Below are 23,731 nucleotides of genomic sequence, written 5' to 3'. Positions count from 1 at the left end.
AACAGAAACCTCTCTCATTGTCAGTTATTCAGTCTAGTAACACCTGTCACAGACTGACACAAGTTTGCTGTCACACTTGATACTGTGTCTCAGTTCATCTCTTCATCTCCTGCCACTTTTCCTTCATCCTTGTTCCAGTGACACGTCTGAAAGGTTAATCTCCCTTTCCTCCTTTCACTTTCTTTTCTCTCCCCCTTTCTCTGTTTTCTTACCCTTAATACTTTTTTTTTCTCCTTTCCCCCCCTTTCCTTCTTCTGACCTTCACTCCTAACCTCATAGTGAAACTGGCTATCTCAGGTGAGATGCTATCAGTGTGAGGCAAGGAATTCAGATCCGCTCTTGACTCTGCAAGGAAACAATAGGTCACATAGTCCCTGGAAGGTTTAGACGAGTTGTCTTCTGCTTCATGTTTTTGTAATACTTCAAGCACTGTTGCAATATTAAGTTTGACTTCCATCAAATGATTTTTATATGATATGATTTTTTCTCTTTTATGTTTAATTTGTTCTGCACATTTCATGGATCTGCTGCTCTGTTTTAAAAGGAGGTTGGATAAGAAGGTTTTCATCTGTAGAGAGATTTGTCCAATAGGTTGCTAGCTTAGCTTAGCACAAAAAAAACTGAAGCGAGGGGAAAGAGTTACCTTCACATTTGCAAAGGTGCATTCTAAAAATGTCAAATTTCTGTTCAATTTGCACATTGTTAATTGTTTGTCTCTGCTTCCAGTGCTAAACCTGGACTCAGAAATGAGATTGATAGTGACCTTCTCATCCAACTTGTGAAATCAAGAAATCAAACAAGCATAATTCCATAAAAATATTGAAAATTAATGGAAATAGTTTAGTAGACTGTAACTGTTTTGTGAACACAACTGCAGTGGTGAGGGCACAATTCAGAGGGTTTTTATTAAATGACCCGGCCATCAAGGTAATGGTGAGTTTGGTTGATAAACGTAAGGAATGTGCTTACCTACATCTCAGCTATGCCACTGTACAATTTTTTCCTGCACGTCCCACCCAATTAAGATGATTTCATAATATTTTTACTTAGTTAAATGTTTACAACATAACTATGACCAAAGGATGTATATCTTTCTGAACACTGTTTTAAATCATTTCAGAGAATAAAAACATGATTACTCTTGACACAGAAGAGTATGGGGCTTTAAATAGCATCTTTAATGTGTCTATGATCCCGTTTGCCACTTTACTGTTAAAGAAGCATTATTGGGCTTTTGCATTCATGTTCAGTAAGTAAAATGTCCTAATATTCTGCATCGTCTTTTGCTGTCATTTAAGTTGAGCCTTGGCTATTGGTATACACACACATTTAAAATGCTAGACACAAGCTAGTGGGATCATAAATTGTTGCTGTTGACTATGAAGCACAGTAACAAAGGAAATTTATTCAGCAGGTTACTGTTAAGATTGAACTTGACAAAATATTTGCTGCTAACTTCATACTTGAAATCTCTGGATAGTTTGAGAAGGTTTTCATTGGGGATTTCTCTGTCGACTGTACATGCCTTTATTTTTAATGCCTTTTTATTACTTTAAATAAGTTTTTCTTTTTTAGATTCCTATATAAATACATTCAGACCTTCTGTGAAAAAATTATGAGAGAGCAGCATTCTTTTGAAGAAGAGGAGGCAGGTAGTAAACTAGCTGGTAACCTAAGACTATGATAGGTATCTGAACAGAGTACCTATTTACTATTTAGTGTTTGCTTGAGAGGAGACATCCTTGGTATGTGTGTCTGTGCTTTTTTTTCCCCCTTCTTGTCTTATGTTTGTGTTAATTGTCAACATGAGGGCTCGGTATATCCTCACTGCCCATTGTGTTTCCTTCATGGATTACTTAACATGTGGGAGTATTTATATACATTTGGTTTGTGAGTCCTCTGGCAAAGCATTGTACTTTTGGTGCTTCAGCTCCAGCTAATATGTACTGCTCATTTTTCACTGTGTCTTCAGGCTACAGAAATATGAGGTAATTACGAGGCTGCTGGAAGAGCTTCTACCAAAATCCATGTATCAAATGTTTTGCTTCAGGACGCTCCAGGTTCTGAGAATATTACATCACATTATTTCCCTCACAAGCTATTACTTATTATCACAGGCTGAATCTTGCTTCTGTAAACCGGTTTCTTTACCTCCTGAGAAGACGTGGTTTTGAGCAGAGTTATTTATTTTTAGGGCTTCCCTCTTTGGATACACAGCTTCCATACCTTCCCTGTAGAAAGTGCTACAGGGAAATAATACAGTGGATGTATGATCGTACTTGAAGCATGAATGACATGAGCTTACATGATTTGCAAGGAGTAATCAAGGAGTAATTATTTTAGATATACTTATTACTTTACATAAGCAACAAATGTTTGTTTTTCAAATATATTTTTCCAAACACAGTAGCCTAAATTCTGTATTATTTTTTGGCTTTATTAGTTTTATTCTAATTTTGTTGTTTGTTTATGGGAAATTGGTATTATTCTATATATCCTCTGATATATCACCGTGGGCCAGTTTTGCCATCTTTTCAGAGTCCATTCATATCTTATGGATGCTGCAGGTAAGTTGTAAAGCTGTATAAATCAGAATTGTTCTGTTCCAGTTTTACATTATCTTTTCCATTGTAATTGTTTGTGTTTATATTGAAGTGCAGTTGTTGTTAAACTCCCATCTTGATCGGCCGCTTCTTTTATATCTTCCTCTTCTCCCTTCTCACTAGTGTGCCCGTGGTTGCTGACCTGATGGAGACATGTATTGATGATGTCCTTAGGACTCCTGCTGTTCCCACGGTGACAGCTATAGAGGAGGCTGGACCAAGCAATGCCTATGCCACTACCAGTGTCACAGCAGAGGATCTACTCAGCCTCAATGGTGAGGCTCTTGAAAACCTATCAGTGTAACAATGACAGTTATGCTAAGAAAAAAGAAAATATTTCAAATTTAGTTTTCGAGGCAAATTGTCCTCTAATCCTGTAAATGTATATGGCAGGATAATATAGTGACAGTGTGTCAGATTGTGAGACACTGTCACCACCAACCACCACTCAGACTCACTCTTTATACATTTGCACTGCGGTAATTAATAAACCCAGAGATGATTATCTGTGGTTCATGTTGTTAATAAGTAAACAAAACAGAACTTCTAAAGAAGAAACTTCAAAGTAAATAAAGTTGTTGTATGTGTGCATTCAAATGTATCTTGCGTGTCCTCAGAAGCAGCAGCTCGTCTGAAGCAGCTGGAGTTGGAGAGCAGCCCACTTCTTGCTACACCGAGAAATAACGTTAACGTCAATATGGCCATGAACAATCAGGTGGGTGTTTGTTGATAAAGCATTTTTACTAAAACCAACACTAAATAATAAAAGCCTTTTGTTGCCTTCTAGATATAGTCTAGTCTGCATAGGATGAGGCTTATTTAAAGGCAAATCAACTTTAATTCAGTATTTAAACAAAACATTTTTTTCCATGGGAACAGGAGGATGTGGTGAAGCTCACAGAGAAGTCTGGTCTGAGCAGTACAGGCAGTAGTCCAGTTGTCACTCCACTGCGCACCCCGGAGGATCTGAAGAGTAACATCCTGAAGGCACAAGCTGAGGCTGCCCTCAAGGTGAGGAACACACTACACTAAAATGAACAAAAAGAGAGAGGAGGAGGAAACACTTAAGATAATGCAGTTACAGTACTTTTGTCTTCATATGGTAATTCTCAAACCATTGTCAGCTAAACTAAATGAGCATATCAAGTTACTGAACATCAAAAGGCTTTGGGGAATGACTGCAGCCTTGCTGTTTTCAGCTACATTAGTGCTTCCACATTCTACTTCAGTGTGCAGGTGTAATGAATGAACAGTGAGACTTCACTGAAATGAATTTAAATCTTGTGAGTTGATGGAAGGAGGTTCAGGAGGAGATCCAGACGGCATAGGCAGAAGCATTTATTGAAGCTGGATCAATCAAGGAGAAAAGAGAAAAGCAGTACAAGTTAACAAGTGTAATGTCACCAAATTCTGAAGGACTTCCTCCTGGTTAATTATGTTTAACCTTATACCCCCATCATATATACTAAATGTCCAAATAAGGTTATTCTTCATGCAACCACATCACATCCATACATGTGTGTTTATATTGGGTACCTAATCCTAAACATTAAATCACATTTACCTAAATCACATTGTGTACAAGTATGGAACTTACGTCTTTCGCAGAGAAGATGTGTGTAAATCATGACCATGAGGGGAGTTGTGACTATTCACCGGAGACTCTGTCTTCTCTCGTCTCTGAGGGTCTTTGCTTGACCATGGTTACCTATGGTAACTTCCAATGGGGTATGGGCAGTAAGGGCACTGTGTGTGACCTGTGGGGAAATACCACATAGAGACCTAAAGACTTAATAACAAAGAAAAAATTCTTCACAAATTGATACATGGACTTGTGCTGGTTGTGTGTGCTCCATGGTTTTTAATGAGCTTGTCTTTGATTGAATGTTTGTCAGATTGAACCTTGCGGCTTATTATCCCACATAACATCAGCCCTGTCCACATGATTTCAACAAGATCACTCTTTGTGCAAGTCTTTGTCCCTCCTTTGATGCCTCTGATTGGTTTAAGAAATTGAAATAATGACTATTTTATTCATGTATCTCAAACTATAGTGTAACAACAGAGTATGGAACTTAACAAGGTCTTATCCAGGGCTTTTACACCTAACCCCTTTGATACAGCATGTTTTTGATCTTGCCCTAACATAGTGTCACGGCAGAATTAAATCATCACAGCTATGATATATCACACCTCCAGTGCTGTCTATCAGAAATGTGGAATGTGTCATTGTTAGGAACTTGTAATGGTATTCTGCTATCAAGTGGACTGGCGATGTGTCTCTGTGTAAGTCCCCTATTCCCAACACTTTTCTCTGTCTGTCTGATCATCCACTTATCTCTCTCTGTTTACCTCTGTGTAGGGCTCTTTGGAGGAACATGCTGTAATGGTTGGAGATAAAAACTGTAACTTGCAGGAAGCTTCTGCCAGGTATGACCTCACAATTACACATTTTTCAAAGCTTACTAATCTATAGTTAGAAAATGATGATAAATGAATGAATGAAAAAAACATTTTTTTAAAACTGAACTTGAGTGAGTCAACTGATGCTCTTAAATTTTATTTAACTATGCAAAATATACTGTGTATATTTTTGTAGAATTATATTGCATTTTTTGTCACAATCTCCTCTCCTTTAAAGTACAGCACTGTCAATATAGCGCGAACATGTACAGGAGAGAAGCCGTTGTCGCTTGTGTTTCATTGTCTTGAAACTGGGCCTTTTCCCCTCCTCCTCCTTCATCTTCCTGAGTCATACCAACTGTCATCGCATTGTCTCGACCAATCACACATCACAATCCTTGCTGGTGGAGCTGATTAACCTCTTGAATATTCATGAGGATTATTAGCATAGCTCACAACATTACATCACCTGCAGCTCATCCCTATAAGCAAGGCAATACAGATAAGACAAGCAGGTCCCTGTCTTGTGTCAGAGGCACTAAATGACTCAAACTGGAGGAGAAGCCACATTAGATTTGATAAAATCTGTTGGTCACAAATTTAGTTAAAGTCGCCTGATTGCATGGCCTCAAGATATGGTTTAACAAGACAAAGGGATTTAGTGAATCTGATATGTTTAAAGATTAATTAACTTGTAATAAAAATGTGGATAAAAATAAATTCTTTACAGAACTATGATATAGCTTAAAGCAAGATAAAATAATGCATACTATAGTGAGATTTTACTCAGTATAATAGTATGAATTTGATCCCATCCTGTGAGTCATGTTTTTCCTCTGTAAATCATACTGAATATGTCATGCAGGTTAGTGCGTTATGTGAACATTCACTACTAAAAGATGCGCTGTGTTTCTCCAGGTTGAAGGTGCGTAGCGGGCGAATGGGCAGTAACTCATCTCTTTCTGTCACCAGTCGGCCTGACACCCAGGACTCCTGGGACCTACTAAAGCCAGCTTCACTGATCTCATCAGCAGGGGCCAGGTCAGTGTGCTTGCTTGTGTGTATGAAATGCTTTTGTGTTCAATTTGTACTTTGCATGTGCACTCAGCACATTATATTTTGTCACCCACTTAAATGCTCTTGGGCGCAGGGAGAACAGATTAGTCGAAGAGGAAGTCTTTGACACTAGCTGCAAATATGTAACTTTCTGAGAGGACTGAGACACACATATGATCTGTTTTTCTCTTCTCTTTTATCTAACTTTAAGTCAAATGATAAACTTATTGAAAATTGTCACCAATATTTTTGTTTTAGTGTGTCGTTTAATGCAAAGTTTTATTCATGGATTAATTAAAGGAGGGCATAAAATAGTTATAAGTAAGACTGTAAAGACGGAGTTTAGAGAGTAAAAACCAGGGTGCACCTAGATTACATTGCCAGCCAATCTGCTTTTTTCTCAGTATATAACCTCACTATATAAAGTTGTGTCACTGATAATTATATAGGCCTGTTTTCACCCAAACATAAAACAGAACATAAAATATAAATAATCCAGATTTCACAGTGATCAGAGACAAAGATGCTACTTGTTCTTTATAGTCTTTGCTGACATCTGTTGGCATGTTTGGGTAATGCATGTGTGTATATGTGTTTGTGTTTGTGTGTTGGGTCACATGACTCGAGTTCTGCCTGGATACTGCTGGTGTCTCTGCTCGAAAGTGTTTACAGTAGGATGACACAAAAATACAGACGCTTGACCAGACAATTCACAAAAGGTGTTTTGGCTCCAGGCTCATTGATGCAGTAAATGCTTCTGCTACTCAGGCTGTTTTTCTTCTACAGTCTGGAGAAAGGAGACTCATGTTTTGCTTAAACTAAAAACTGATTAATCACCATTAATCGACAATAATTTTGACTATCAGTTAATCTTTTTATTTATTCATTTATCAAGAAAAAATGCTCAACTTTTCCGATTCCAGCTTCTCAAATGTTTAGGTTTTTAAGTCATATGTATTTTTATGAAGCAATTTCGGCCATTTAGGTGATACAGGTAATACATTTCAGTCACTTCATTTTCTATAATAAAAATAAGAACAAATGGTGGAACAGACGACAAGAACACACACATGTCCACTTGAACAAACAAGACCCTGTAAGACAAGTGCAAGTGCTGAAATAAAGATTATAAATAAAGATAAAGATATTGGGCTTATAATTTATGGAAAGGAAAAAAAAAAAGTTTAGGTTTTTTTTTTCATTTCTGTGTTAAATACTGTTTACCCTGGCGGTTTGAACTGTTGGTTGAGCAACACAAGTCATTTGAAAACATTATGTTGGGGCTGTGTGGTTGGCTCAGATCATTTAGCGATTTCTCCAATCATATGAACAAGAAAGTGCATGGATTGTACCAAGTTAAATGTGTTTATTATACCAAGGATGAGGAACAGGAAATTCAATTATGTCTGTTTCTATGAGGAATTCTCTATGAAGTAGAGCAGAAATCTGAAATTCTCTATTCTTTTATAATTTTTTCTCTTCTTCCATTCATCAGTGCCGAGAGGTTAGCTGAAGATTTAAATCCCTCTGCTCCCAAGATGCCCTCTGAGTCTGCTGGTGAAACCATGGCACCAAAGGTAGCTAGTTAAAGTGTTTGCTGTTATTTAGTGCATTAGTGCATATTTAGTCTGCAGAATAAATATGACTTCATTGAATTTTTCAAGCATCTCATAACATTAACTGTATTACACATTATGATGGTACAGGTAAATTTTACATGTCCATTCTATTGTACTGATGTGACTCATGGAGGAAACCTACAAACTGTGACAGCTCTTTAACCTGAGGCTGTTACTCTTTAATAAAGATGTACGCAGGCTGCTCGTGCGGCTCCTGTTGATGTTTGTGTCATGTTGATCCTAATGTGAACTGATTGTCTAATCCAGGATTTATATGGGTTTCATTGTTGTTTGTATGTTGTGTTTGAGAGTGTTTGTGTCATTCTGCAGGTTAAAGCAGAGGAGGTTGACCTGCAAAACAGTGCTCCACTATCTGACAACCTGATCGACTTCACTGATCCAACTCCGGCAGTAAGTCTTAAGACCACTGCATGTGCAACAGTTTTCAATTCTTGCAACGAGTTGTCATTTAATCATTTTCTGAGAGTTTGCAAGCAACTGTGCAGCAGGAAATGCTTCAGTGACTTTCTCAAGAGCAGCAAGAAGGACACACTGGTCATTACAGGGAGTTAACCACTGACCTTCACCTCAAGACAAACTCAGTCTAACCACACGAGTGGACTTTAACAATACATCACTTATTCACCCTCATTCAGAAAAGTTAAACCCATGTCTGCAGCCCTGGCCACAGTTGCTTCCAACGCTACCAGACTTTAGTGAATGTTTATTTCTATAGGGAAGAATTTAATTCAATGTAAGTGATGGTTAAGGTTTACAGTATTTATGAGTATATAATCTGAAACTGACCTAAACCAAGAAAGAAAGAGTGAATGTGTGTGTGGGAGAAAGAAACTGAACTGGAAATGAAGATGATGATTTTATTTGTATGGAAAGTAGACTTGCATTCAAAAATCTCTCTGTTATCCATGGAAATAAACCTGCTTCAGTGAATGCACTGCACCCTTATAACAGTATGGTCATAGTATGATCAAAATGTCTTCCAGCTACCATCAGTGCAACAGCTCAAACCTCTCATCACACCTCGCTGGATCATTCCAACAACTGCTGTGAGTGGTCATTCTCTGTCAAACTTTTCTCCTGCTCAACTGTCTTCCTGCTTTTGTCTCTGCCTGGTCCTTTCTTGCCACAGGGTCTTTAAGAAATCTTTCAGGCAGTTGTGATGTACATTTAATTCTTTTAATTTGTGTCCATTGTCCTAAAACTGGTGATGTAAGCCTCAGGATTTTTTCTTCCATATGCACTCGCATAGTTGCTGTAAACTTTGGCTGATGTAGAGGCTCTGTAGAAACTGACCTTCCTTCCCTCCTTCTCCCTCATCCCCCTCTAATGCAGCCTCCTGGTGTCTTTACTAACGGCCTGCTCGACCTCGACCCCCCTGCTAAGGTCGCCCCTCTTCTCCCTGCAGATGGGGGAGCTGTTCTCACCCCAGCCCTCCCCCACCTCGCACGCACACGTAACACCAGCTCCGCCAGGTAAAATTCTTGAGATTTGAAGCAAAGCGTTTAAAAGTTGCTTTTAAAGCCAGCGTTGTAGTCTGCTCACCAAGCAAGAAAATGCTTCCTATAGCTAGACTCCCAATGCAAAAGCCCTGCAGATGGGCAACAAGTGAAACATAACTGACTAGGTTGTGTAGCTGTCTTTGCACTTAGCTGAAATCGCTTGTAATTCTTACTTGACTTTGGTTCTGAGTACATGAGTTTTCTTTGAGGCTTCAACGTTGTTTCTGTCTGTGAACCACTAATATATATATCCTTGATGAAACATGTTGTAATGCAGGTTTTTCTTGCTGTAAACTGGTTGGCAAAGAAATTCTCATGGACACAGAGCAAAATAATGTTCAGAATGATGTCAGCTGTGCAATTTACCATGTGATGGATGTTTTATCGCATCTGTTCTTCATCATAGTTGTGTTTTATGAATACAGCAAAATGTTTTTCAAGAGCCATGTGCTCACAAATATTTAATCAACAAGAAAGTGTGTGTTCAATATTCAGTGGTCTTTATCTCTGATCCAGTAACTTAGCATCCTGCCCCTCCTTTGTCCTGCAGCACTGCGGCTCAACCACCAGCCTCGGAGGATGGAGCCAAACCCAGAGGTCTCCTGACCACTGAGCTCTGATGAAGAAATGAGGAGCCACCACCATCAACATTCATCTCCCAGACGGCTTTCCCACCTCATCCCATCACATCCCATCACCCTCTAGCCCTTCCACTCACAGGCAAGCCGGGCCGGATGCGCTGAACACTGTGGGCTAAGAAGAATGCCAGAAGGAAGAGGCAGCTGATTAGCACCACAATTTCAATTGCACCCACACTGACAAACAGATAGAAGAAAATGTACACAGATCAGCAATAGGAATGTGAGCACAGTTTCTCACAACACCAAACTTAGTTTTTGTAAAACCAGTAAAACAAACATTTAGTTCCAGTATTAACATCTTAAGAACATGTAACCTGTGAATTTGCTGTTTGAGTTTCGCCGTTAGTGACCTGCCATTTATTTAATCCATCCAGTCAACCAAACCTCAGCCTCTAACCACCAGCACCAACTTCCTGTAGAAAACAAGTAATGACAGTCATGTCTGCTACAGAGGTCAAGTTGAGGCTCATACACAGAAATCCACCATCTCATGACTGTAAGGTACGTTGCATAAAAGTATCAACCATTAGCTTCTGACATAAATGGTAGGTTGTCTCTTTTAGTTCTACTCCCCCACCACCCTTTTGTTTTTTTAAATCACTGGCAATGAATAGCCACTGGATCCCTGCTACTCTGAGCTTTTCTGCTGAACTACACTGGAACTGGACTGAAAAGACAAGTCTAAAAATTAAGGACAGAAAGACACTTAACTTAAGACTTAACTTAAGATGTTGATTCTAAGAGATAAACAGCACCTGGACTCTTGACATGATGAAACACGTGGACGTGATACTGTACTGTCCTTGTAGCACACTGCAAAACCTTTTTTAAACCCAGTCAATACTACATGTGAAACTTGTCTGTTGCAGCCACTGGATATGAACACTACTCTGGATTATCTTTGCAACACTGGACCTTGAATGAATTCTTTGCAATGGATGATGATTAAGACGACAACTTCGGTTTTTCAACTTTTGTTTTTATTATCCTGCTCTTACACTTTTGTCTATTTTTGATGCTTTTATTTGCCCTTTGCATTACATTTTAAATCTGCACATTTTGGTACCAGCGTCAAGAGGGACTAAACATCACTAACAAAATTAGAACACTTTGTCTAAAATGTGATTCAATAATAAGCTTCACTGGAAACCACTGCTTTCATATGCTGATTTTTTTTTTAGTTATCCACATTAATTTTAATTTGTAAACTGTCAAAAACTCTTAAAGTTAATTGTGATCGTTGGAGTACATGATGGACAGTCAGTCCAAGTTGAACTCGGGATAATTGAACTCATTTTAGACACTAATTTGACCCTTTTTATAGACAATGACTCAAAGTATTAACATGCTGTAGCTATTACCCTGCCTTATGTAAATGAATGTATTCAAAATGTCTATTCCAAGAATGCTGGAGTACAAATATATGACTTGTACAACATCTCATCTTGAATCAACATTTGCTAATACTCTTTATAACCGAAGGAAAACTTTTTGTACCTGTGAAATTGAGGCCTAATTCTACATTGTCTGAGTTATTAATGAACTTTATCACACTGACTCTTAAAAGGTAGAATTGTAGATGTCATACATTTTTTTACCCCATACATCATAACCACTGAGTCTGGACCCTCATTCAAGTTATGTCTGTGTAGCTTTTTTTTTAGTATGATGCTGATGAAGGGAAGCTGACTGTTTTACATTGTCTTCTTAGCAGTGACAGTTATTTATGCTACTACTCACTGTAATTGCTCAAATATTACATGTTGTCCAAAAGTGTTGTAGCATACAGTTACAATGTATTATCAGTATAATGGCATCAGCTGGCTGTAGATATGAAGTAGATTTATATTTTTTTTTTGAAGATGATGTTGGCAGTATTGTTACTACACACTAAGGAGAATTTCAGCATTGAGGTGTTTTCTAATTACAAAACAAGTAGGAATTGTATCACTGATCAAACTGGGGAAAACACAAGTTGTGACATCTCAATTTCATTTTTATATAAACTTTTTTTTTTTTCCTGGAATACCTTGATCATGATTCAGTAAAGCTTTGCTACAGTAGGAGTCAGTTGTTTTTCATTCATTTTCATTCTTTAGCTACTGTTAAAATTATTTGCAAAGGAGGTTATCAGTGATCACAGTTTGATTTATGCAAGATGTGAACCTGATTTTCTACCCTGCTGTGGACCAGATGTGATTTTGTCTGGTTAAACCTATTATGAAACAATAACCTGGATCACTCAAAGGTAAAAAAAACCCAACATATTTTGCATTCCTACTTAGCTGCCCTGTCTGTTATAAGTAAAGCTCTTGTATCTGTATCACTGGCCTGTTTAAAAAATTGTTTTTTAAAGCAATAGCCGGAATTTGAGTTTATTTACTAGTCACCATTTGTCATCTAATGGAGTGCTCAGCAAAGTGGTATTTCTTGCCATTGCACCCCTCAAAAGGATGTGATTTAATCCTACTATTTGAAGTGCATCATCCACTAAAATAAAGGAAAAACTTACTTTTAAAAACAACTAATAAGATCTAAGAAAACAATGTGAATTAACATTTCTGTCTAGTGTCATACAGACATTAAAGGAAATTTGCAAAGTAATCAAACTGATTCTGCAAATTAGCCATTGATAATGAATGATGTGCTGACGGGGCCCAGTTGCCCAGGTGTTACATTTTGTAGTTACAAACTACTGAGATAATTACTAACAGGCTGATATGAAACTCTTCATCACTCCTTTAGTCCATGTGTTCTGCTCTCTTGTCAGTTACTGACTTTTGGTAAAACCCTAAAATACTAGCGGCCACAACCTGCACCATTTTGGCTGCACAAAGAATTTATCACTCAGCTGACCCAGGGTGTTTGGAACGGTGTGAATTTCCTCTCTGTGCAACAGAATCTATAACATCAGCTGCAATCACAAAACACACTTTTCCTTGTATATCGTTCACCTTCATTTACATTCCAGCAATTTATGGAACATGTTTCAAGGAAACTTTATATATAATGCAAGTCCTATTAAAGTGACAGAGTTATAAGTTATGTGATTTATAAACTAACACTGTGCAGACTTGCAAAGAGACACAGTCCTTTTACACAACATGTTTGTATTGGCAGATACTGGAACTTGTTATGGTAGGAAAAGCACAGGTATTACTAATAACATTAAGTAACTATGGTTCTGCTATGTTGCTGATGCCATTTTTACTGTGTGTTGTGGTTAATTCACCACAGGATGGCAGCACAGAACCATTTTTACCTCTGGTGCACAGAGAAATGATTTTCCTCTAACACCATTTACACTCCTGTTTATATAATATACACAGTTTTCAGTGTAGTACCACTTACATCGAAGTTTTAATGCATTAAAAAGTGGGCTCTTTCCAGATTAGGGTTCTCTGGGGATGAATTTAAACACTCTCTATGCCTTTGAATTTGAACAATCATTTTGTATGATCTAATTTCTTTTTTTTTTTTTTTTTTACATTGAGGTAAAATTCAACATAAGCCCCCTTGGTTTCTAACCTCGCCCGGACATCCACTTCATAAAAAACTATATACAGTGTATTTATAATGTTTAATGTGTGTGAATAAATAAATCACATCAAATCAATCTATGATAGATTAATTTTTATCAACATATGGAATTATCATCTTATCTGACACACACTCATCACAGACTTAAACAGGATTTCAGTGAATATTTCCTCCTGAATATACTTGCTGTGTCAATAAATCACAGTCTAATATCTCCAGGTTGAAGATTAGTGTCTCGTTTGCTCAGGAAAGTCTATTAATCAGATTCAATATGAGCGATGTCTGTATTAGGGACACTGGAGTTATTTGTGGGAGTGGATTGGTGCTAGAAGAGTGTGTAAATGATAAGTAATGCTCAAAGCACCATTCTCAAGCACCTTTCTTTCTTTTTTTGAATGAACAGTTGTTTCATCAACAAGAGCAAAACATCCCCTCCCTCCAAGGCGAGATAAGTAACAGCTACAAGCCTATATGGACAACCGTTGGGTGGCTCTTGCCAAATAAAGTAAAATAAAATGAAATAAATGAAAACATGCGCCTTCAGAAATGCATCACATTACAAAATCTTCAATCAGTACTGAAATGAAAGCAGAGACTCTGCTGGTGTTTCTGAACTGTCCTCTTGGTTTACATTTGAAATGCAGTAACTTGAAATTGATTGACTGCGACTGGTCCATGCTACAGAGCAATACATAGTTGGACCATTATTAAACAGCAGACTGGCCTACAGCTCAATAACTCAGCCAGGACTGCTCCCCTCAGCAGATGGGCTGACTTTCCCCCACCTTCCAAATGAATAATTGATTACGTACATGGACCTTATGCCAGGTCATGATTGCTTAAGCATGCTCAAGGCTCTGGGTGGATTCTTGGAGATTTGGCTCTGGGCCTGTGCCCTGATGTCACCAGCTCAGATCCATCTAAAAGCAAACATTACATGTCCTCTCCTAAATCTTAATATTCTTTAAGGTTGGATATCAGTACTGTTGGGTGAAAACCAAAAGCCTTGTTTATGTCTTGACGACCAGCTGTCTAATGTAAGTTTTCATTCTGAGATGGATTCATTAATCCCATAAAGAACATCGGGGCATATGAAACAGAAACAAATCAGCAGAACTGAGCTCCAAGGTTTCCTTCATGAAATCTGCAAAGAAAAAATAAATGTCAGTATTCCATCATCTTAAGTGCATCTGTTTGTCAGTAATGACATGTCTAAGGTTTTGGTAGGTTATTTGTTGTTATTTACATAAGACAAAGTACTTGGTGCCTTCAAATGGGGCCATTTTAGGGTGTTTCATGTTAGATGAGGCCATTAAAAGGACTCTCTAATGTTATTCATGAATTTGTGGCAAATTTTCTAAAAGCTGTGGAGTCGCCAAAGTGTGACTTGTGATATTTTTTAAAAATGTCATAGCTCATGGAAGGTACTTTTTATTTATAGGTATATATTTAAATCTGTTTTCTGTTTCTCATTAGTAGTTCCTCAAAATCTCATACCAGTTTTGAAAACTGAACACTGCAGCATGCATTTTTGTTCTCATAACTTCCTCTAACACCAAGACCACATGATTTTCCTACACTGAAAATATGATTCCCATTTTAAGGCATACATTACAGAGCCTTCAAAACCATAGCATGGGTTAAAACAGCCGCAGGGCCTGAGTTAACCACCTGCACCACGCTGACCTGAATGATAAAGACTTAAAAAACACCACCAATGCTATGGGCAGGTGATTATCCCTGTACTAGTCATGTATCAACAAAAATAAAAAGAAAAAAAGAAAAAGAACAATAAAAATTAAAAAATTAATGGGTGGGTCCAGGATTTTTTTTTAATCACTTTCCTTAATGTGTAAGATTGCTTGGCATAGGTATGTGCTCTACTGAGTGCTATTCTGGTTATTACTATTACAATACATGTCTATGTGGAACCTGTATTGTGCTATGTTCTCTACTCCTGCAATCCAGTTTGTGGTATTTTTTTAACTAAGCCCCTCCCCATGAGAGCTGGTTTTCATCGCACTAGAAATCACCCAATCATGTTTCAAGAACAAAATGTAACTTATCTAAAGTCCTTTTGAGTCATCTATCTCAGGCATAAGTCAAGTCTTGAGTCATGAACACCAAGTAAATGTCAAGTTGAGTCTTTTCAGTGTTGGTCAAGCCAGTCCCAAGCCCTCAAATTTGACTTAAGTCAAACTTGAGTCAAGTCATGTGACTCAAGTCCCCCACCTCTGTTAGCCAGCAATGTATTAGTTTTCATGCTTAATGATTAATGTAGCTAGAATAAATGAGTCGCCAACAGTGGATTCATTGTTTAACCAGACCCTTCCAAAGACAAAACAAAGAAAGAGATACACCTAGTGGCTTTATTTTGAAGGATGAATCAACAGAGTGATGCAGCAGAGTGTGCACCAAATGAACCCAAAAACAAATTTCCACAAAAGGGGGGAAAAAGTTTCTCTGCTTTCTGTCCAAACACACCTTACAGTTTTCCATTAAATCTGAAACTGTGTGCCAAAGAAACATATGGATGAATATCTCCTGGGAGATAGAAAATCAAAGATTCTTTATGGACATGTAAAATCAAATTCTTTTTCATCTGTTGAGTCCATGTGAGAAAAAAAAATTAAATCTGTACCAAGCAGATTTTTTGTGTTGCTAATTAAAACAAGCTTTCACTCTCTGATGAAGTTTCCCGTTTCTCCAGAATAAACTGACCTTGAAGAAAAGTTTCATGTTCCAAAAGACGAACAAATGGTGGAGCATCTGGACGGGAAGACAAAATGAGAGCTAAAGATACTTCTTTTTCAATGAGTGTGAGCGTGTGTGTGTGTGTGTGTGTGTGTGTGTGTGTGTGTGTGTGTGTGTGTGTGTGTGTGTGTGTGTGTGTGTGTGTGTGTGTGTGTGTGTGTGTGTGTGTGTGTGTGTGCATGCACACCAAGGTTGAATTAATCCTCTAGGGGCTGGTCTCAGGTGTATCTATCCAGAGTTCCTGAAAATTCAACAGGTACACTGGTATGAGGAAAATGCAATACCTCTCTCTCTCTCTCTCTCTCTCTCACACACACACGGGATTCTCTCTGTCTGTCATTACACAATAAAGGCTATTGTGTTGTTTGGCTAGCTGTTGCAGGAGATAGCATTCTCTGACAGAGCATTTTGAAAAGAAGCTTATACATCTCAACTATCAAAATGGGTTTATAGCCTAGGTGTGTGTGTGTGTGTGTGTGTGAGAGAGAGAGAGAGAGAAAGAGAGAGAGCGTATGGTCGGTGTGGGGAGGTATTCAAACTCAAAGCTTTGAGATGATAAAGATGTGAATGAATGGTAATTGATCCCTAAAGGGCTGCATTGTGCCAGTAAGTGTCTACTGTATGCATTTGTTTGTGAGTCTGTGTGTTTGTGTGCCAGGTGAGATTGTGATGTGCCAGATTCAGTAAATGCCTCATTATTCAATACAAGAACTGACAAAGATGTTCACACACACACACACACGCACACATACTGCTCTCTCTCTCTCTCTCTCTCTCTCTCTCTCTCTCTCTCTCTCTCTCTCTCTCTCTCTGTCTCACACACACACACCAGGCCACAGTCCTTAATTGGCAATTTTCATGTCAGCAGTGTGTCTCTCTTTAGGAGAAGCTTATTATTTATCTGTCATGTATGTATTCAGCATTGTGTATTGTCGATTATGCACCAAACAGCTGGACTGAATCAACCACACACAAATATGGAGGTGGTTGGGCGCACATACACACACGCACACGCACACCCACACACACCCACACACACACACACACACACACACACACACACACACACACAATGGTACATCTGAATACTAGGTGAAATCTGTACGGTACATTGAGCCTGTGTACTGGATCATTCCAACAGCATATGGTTGATTTTAACCACTTGATCAGTGTGTTCATACATTATCATGAAAATGAATTTGTCAGCACCTTAGAAAACTGCATAAAACTGTCGCAAAGAGCTGCTGACTATATGATTTATTTTTGCTGAACACAACATTGACATCACTGCATATCATTAAGTTGATATGACAAACTTGTATATAAATCCAGCAGTTACAGAGCAACAATATAACTCATGGATGTCTTTTGTCTGTGGGAGGAAGTCGGAGAGACTCAGAGAGAACCCACGATGGTAAAGGGAGAACATGCAAACAGAAAGGCCCAAGGCCCTAGTCACAGTAAAACATCATAGGATTTGAAGTTATAAAAAGTCATAAAAGAGTCATACTATAGTAGGGCAAAAAAATGAAAAAAAAAACATCCTAGTATATTAAGGCTTGAAAAATTTGAAAAAGGTCATACTATAGTAATGCATTCAATTATCTGAAAATTTTATTGTATATTAAGGCATAAACTGTAATAAAATTGTCATAGTATAGTGAGGCATACAACGTCATAGTATTATAAGGTGTAAAATGTCATGAAACCGTCATAGTGAAATAAGGCACAAAAACGTCATAATATAGTAAGGTATAAAATGTCAAAAAATTGTCATAGTATAGTAAGGCATAAAATGTCATACTATAATAAGGCATGAAAACATCATAGTATAATGAGGCATAAAACGTCATAAAATGTCATACTATAATAAGGCATGAAAACGCCATGGTATAGTAAGGCATAAAATGTCATAAAATCGTCTTAGTATAGTAAGGCATACAACGTCATAGTATTGTATGGTAAAAAATTTCACAAAAATGTCATAATATAGTAAGGTATAAAAATGTCATATAAACATCATAGGATAGTAAGGCATACAACGTCATAATATAGTAAGGTATAAAATGTCATAAAATCATCATAGTATAGTAAGGCATAAAATGTCATACTATGATAAGGCATGAAAACATCATAGTATAATAAGGCATAAAAACAGCATTGTATAGTAAGGCATAAAATGTCATAAAATCGTCTTAGTATAGTAAGGCACAAAAACGTCATAATATAGTCAGGTATAAAATGTAAAAAAATTGTCATACTATAGTAAGGTGTACAACGTCATAAAAACATAGTATTGTAAGGCATAAAAACGTCATAGTATAGTAAGGCAAAAAATGTCATAGTATAGTAAGGCATACAAAGTCATAATATAGTAAGGTATAAAATGTCATAAAATCGTCATAGTATAGTATGGCATAAAATGTCACCAAAATGTCATAATATAGTAAGGCATAAAATGCCATAAAAACGTAATAGTATAGTAAGGCATACAACGTCATAGTATTGTATAGTAAAAAATGTCACAAAAACGTCATAATATATTAAGGCATAAAATGTCATACTATAATAAAGCATTAAAGCGTCATAGTATAGTGAGGCATAAAATGTCATAAAAACGTCATAGTATATTAAGGCATAAAACGTCATAAAATTGTCATAGTATAGTAAGGTATACAACGTCATAGTATTATAAGGTATAAAGTGTCATGAAAACGTCATAATATACTAAGGTATAAAATGTCAAAGAATTGTCATACTATAGTAAGGCGTACAACGTCATAAAAACATAGTATTGTAAGGCGTAAAAACGTCATAGTATAGTAAGGCAAAAAATGGCATAGTATAGTAAGGAATAAAACGTCATAAAATCATCATAGTATAGTAAGGCATACAAAGTCATAATATAGTAAGGTATAAAATGTCATAAAAACGTCATAGTATAGTAAGGCATAAAATGTCATACCATAATAAGGCATTAAAACGTCATAGTATAGTAAGGCATAAAACACCATAAAAACGTCATAGTATAGTAAGGCATAAAACGCCATAAAAACGTCATATTATAGTAAGGTATAAAAGGTCACAAAATCTTCATAGTATAGTAAGGCATAAAATGTCATATTATAATAAAGCATTAAAATGTCATGGTATAGTAAGGCATAAAACGTCATAAAATTGTCAAAGTATAGTAAGGCATACAACGTCATAGTATTATAAGGTATAAAGTGTCATGAAAATGTCATTATATAGTAAGGTATAAAATGTCAAAAAATTGTCATACTATAGTAAGGCGTACAAGGTCATAAAAACATAGTATTGTAGGGCGTAAAAACGTCATAGTATAGTGAGGCATAAAATGTCATAAAATCGTCATAGTATGGTAAGGCATACAACTTCATAGTATTGTATGGTAAGAAATGTCACAAAAACGTCATAGTATAGTAAGGTATAAAATGGCATGAAAACGTCATAGTATATTAAGGCATAAAACGTAAGAAAGACGTCATAATATAGTAAGGCATAAAATGTCATACCATAATAAGGCATTAAAACGTTATAGTATAGTAAGGTGTAAAACGTCATAAAAACATCATAGTATAGTAAGGCATACAACATCATAGTATTGTATGGTAAAAAATTTCACAAAAACGTCATAATATAGTAAGGCATAAAATGTCATACTATAATAAAGCATTAAAACGTCATAAAAACATCATAGTATAGTAAGGCGTACAACGTCATAAAAACATAGTATTGTAAGGCAAAAAATGTGATAGTATAGTAAGGAATAAAATGTAATAAAATCATCATAGTATAGTAAGGCATACAACGTCATAGTATTATAAGGTATAAAATGTCATGAAAACGTCGTAGTATAGTAAGGCACAAAAACGTCATAATATAGTAAGGTATAAAATGTCAAAAAATTGTCATACTATAGTTAGGCGTACGACGTCATAAAAACATAGTATTGTAAGGCGTAAAAACGTCATCGTATAGTAAGGCAAAAAATGTCATAGTATTGTAAGGCATACAAAGTCATAATATAGTAAGGTATAAAATGTCATAAAATCGTCATAGTATAGTGAGGCATAAAATGTCATACTATAATAAGGCATGAAACTGTCATAGTAAAGTAAGGCATAAAATGTCACAAAAATGTCATAATATAGTAAGTCATAAAATGTCATACCATGATAAGGCATTAAAACGTCATAGTATAGTAAGGCATAAAATGCCATAAAAACGTCATAGTATAGTAAGGCATAAAACGCCATAAAAACGTCATAGTATAGTAAGGTATAAAATGTCATAAAATCGTCATAGTATGGTAAGGCATACAACTTCATAGTATTGAATGGTAAAAAATGTCACAAAAACGTCATAGTATAGTAAGGCATAAAATGGCATGAAAACGTCATAGTATATTAAGGCATAAAACGTAAGAAAAACGTCATAATATAGTAAGGCATAAAATGTCATACCATAATAAGGCATTAAAACGTCATAGTATAGTAAGGCAGAAAACGTCAGAAAAATGTCATAGTATAGTAACGCATAAAAACGTCATAGTATAGTAAGGTGTAAAACGTCATGAAAACGTCATAGTATAGTAAGGCATAAAATGTCATACTATAACAAAGCCTTAAAACGTCATAGTATAGTGAGGCATAAAATGTCATAAAAACGTCATAGTATATTAAGGCATAAAACGTCATAAAATTGTCATAGTATAGTAAGGAATAAAACGTCATAAAATCATCATAGTATAGTAAGGCATACAAAGTCATAATATAGTAAGATATAAGATGTAATAAAAATGTGATAGTATAGTAAGGCATAAAATGTCATGAAATCGTCATAATATAGTATGGCATAAAATGTCATACCATAATAAGGCATTAAAACGTCATACTATAGTAAGGCATAAAACACCATAAAAACGTCATAGTATAGTAAGGCATAAAACGCCATAAAAACGTCATAGTATAGTAAGGTATAAAATGTCATGAAATCGTCATAGTATGGTAAGGCATAAAACTTCATAGTATTGTATGGTAGAAAATGTCACAAAAACGTCATAGTATAGTAAGGCATAAAATGTCATATTATAATAAAGCATTAAAACGTCATAGTATAGTAAGGCATAAAACGTCATGAAATTGTCATAGTATAGTAAGGCATACAACGTCATAGTATTATAAGGTATAAAATGTCATGAAAACGTCATAATATAGTATGGTATAAAATGTCAAAAAATTGTCATACTATAGTAAGACGTACAACGTCATAAAAACATAGTATTGTAAGGCGTAAAAACGTCATAGTATAGTAAGGCACAAAATGGCATAGTATAGTAAGGAATAAAACGTCATAAAATCATCATAATATAGTAAGGCATACAAAGTCATAATATAGTAAGGTATGAAATGTCATAAAAACGTCATAGTATAGTAAGGCATAAAATGTCATACCATAATAAGGCATTAAAACGTCATAGTATAGTAAGGCATAAAACACCATAAAAACGTCATAGTATAGTAAGGCATAAAACGCCATAAAAACGTCATAGTATAGTAAGGTATAAAATGTCATAAAATTGTCAAAGTATAGTAAGGCATACAACGTCATAGTATTATAAGGTATAAAGTGTCATGAAAATGTCATTATATAGTAAGGTATAAAATGTCAAAAAATTATCATACTATAGTAAGGCATAAAATGTCATGAAATCGTCATAGTATGGTAAGGCATAAAACGTCATAGTATAGTAAGGCATAAAACACCATAAAAACGTCATAGTATAGTAAGGTATAAAATGTCATAAAATCGTCATAGTATGGTAAGGCATACAACTTCATAGTATTGTATGGTAAGAAATGTCACAAAAACGTCATAGTATAGTAAGGCATAAAATGGCATGAAAACGTCATAGTATATTAAAGCATAAAACGTAAGAAAAACGTCATAATATAGTAAGGCATAAAATGTCATACCATAATAAGGCATTAAAACTTCATAGTATAGTAAGGTGTAAAACGTCATAAAAACGTCATAGTATAGTAAGGCATACAACGTCATAGTATTGTATGGTAAAAAATTTCACAAAAACGTCATAGTATAGTAAGGCATAAAATGTCATACCATAATAAGGCATTAAAACGTCATAGTATAGTAAGGCATAAAACACCATAAAAACGTCATAGTATAGTAAGGCATAAAACGCCATAAAAACGTCATAGTATAGTAAGGTATAAAATGTCATAAAATTGTCAAAGTATAGTAAGGCATACAACGTCATAGTATTATAAGGTATAAAGTGTCATGAAAATGTCATTATATAGTAAGGTATAAAATGTCAAAAAATTATCATACTATAGTAAGGCGTACAACGTCATAAAGACATAGTATTGTAAGGCGTAAAAACGTCATACTATAGTAAGGCATAAAACACCATAAAAACGTCATAGTATAGTAAGGTATAAAATGTCATAAAATCGTCATAGTATGGTAAGGCATAAAACGTAAGAAAAACGTCATAATATAGTAAGGCATAAAATGTCATACTATAATAAAGCATTAAAACGTCATAAAAACCTCATAGTATAGTAAGGCGTACAACGTCATAAAAACATAGTATTGTAAGGCAAAAAATGTGATAGTATAGTAAGGAATAAAATGTAATAAAATCATCATAGTATAGTAAGGCATACAACGTCATAGTATTATAAGGTATAAAATGTCATGAAAACGTCGTAGTATAGTAAGGCACAAAAACGTCATAATATAGTAAGGTATAAAATGTCAAAAAATTGTCATACTATAGTTAGGCGTACAACGTCATAAAAACATAGTATTGTAAGGCGTAAAAACGTCATAGTATAGTAAGGCAAAAAATCGTCATAGTATAGTATGGCATAAAATGTCATACTATAATAAGGCATGAAAATGTCATAGTAAAGTAAGGCATAAAATGTCACAAAAATGTCATAATATAGTAGAGCATAAAATGTCATACCATGATAAGGCATTAAAACGTCATAGTATAGTAAGGCATAAAACGCCATAAAAACGTCATAGTATGGTAAGGCATACAACTTCATAGTATTGAATGGCATACAAAGTCATAATATAGTAAGGTATAAAATGTCAAAAAATCGTCATAGTATAGTGAGGCATAAAATGTCATACTATAATAAGGCATGAAAATGTCATAGTATAGTAAGGTATAAAATGTCACAAAAATGTCATAATATAGTAGAGCATAAAATGTCATACCATGATAAGGCATTAAAACGTCATAGTATGGTAAGGCATACAACTTCATAGTATTGTATGGTAAGAAATGTCACAAAAACGTCATAGTATAGTAAGGCATAAAATGGCATGAAAACGTCATAGTATATTAAAGCATAAAACGTAAGAAAAACGTCATAATATAGTAAGGCATAAAATGTCATATCATAATAAGGCATTAAAACTTCATAGTATAGTAAGGTGTAAAACGTCATAAAAACGTCATAGTATAGTAAGGCATACAACGTCATAGTATTGTATGGTAAAAAATTTCACAAAAACGTCATAATATAGTA

The 23,731-nt window shown here is 35.7% G+C and overlaps 1 protein-coding gene across 4 annotated transcripts in view; it reads left to right on the top strand.

Moving 5' to 3' along the window:
- The window catches only part of epb41l5 (erythrocyte membrane protein band 4.1 like 5), a 34,477-nt gene extending 22,312 nt beyond the window's left edge, over positions 1-12,165 (top strand). Inside the window, exons 17-26 of one of the 4 annotated variants that reach the window (XM_056389591.1) lie at positions 2,727-2,878; positions 3,224-3,318; positions 3,483-3,614; positions 4,966-5,033; positions 5,925-6,047; positions 7,558-7,639; positions 8,012-8,092; positions 8,686-8,748; positions 9,035-9,174; positions 9,752-12,165. In XM_056389591.1, coding sequence (XP_056245566.1) covers positions 2,727-2,878; positions 3,224-3,318; positions 3,483-3,614; positions 4,966-5,033; positions 5,925-6,047; positions 7,558-7,639; positions 8,012-8,092; positions 8,686-8,748; positions 9,035-9,174; positions 9,752-9,821 — 1,006 coding nt within the window. In that variant the 3' untranslated portion in view covers positions 9,822-12,165. Of the gene's footprint in view, positions 1-2,726; positions 2,879-3,220; positions 3,319-3,482; positions 3,615-4,965; positions 5,034-5,924; positions 6,048-7,557; positions 7,640-8,011; positions 8,093-8,685; positions 8,749-9,034; positions 9,175-9,751 lie in introns of all 4 variants that reach the window. The other 3 variants (XM_056389592.1, XM_056389590.1, XM_056389593.1) reach the window with 3 other exon arrangements.
- The last annotated feature ends 11,566 nt before the right edge of the window (positions 12,166-23,731 follow it).

Source organism: Seriola aureovittata, chromosome 11 (genome assembly GCF_021018895.1).
Source record: "Seriola aureovittata isolate HTS-2021-v1 ecotype China chromosome 11, ASM2101889v1, whole genome shotgun sequence".
NCBI classification, from domain to species: Eukaryota; Metazoa; Chordata; class Actinopteri; order Carangiformes; family Carangidae; genus Seriola; species Seriola aureovittata.
The sequence above is the reverse complement of the archived record's forward strand: the minus strand, read 5'-3'. Positions and strand labels throughout refer to the sequence as shown.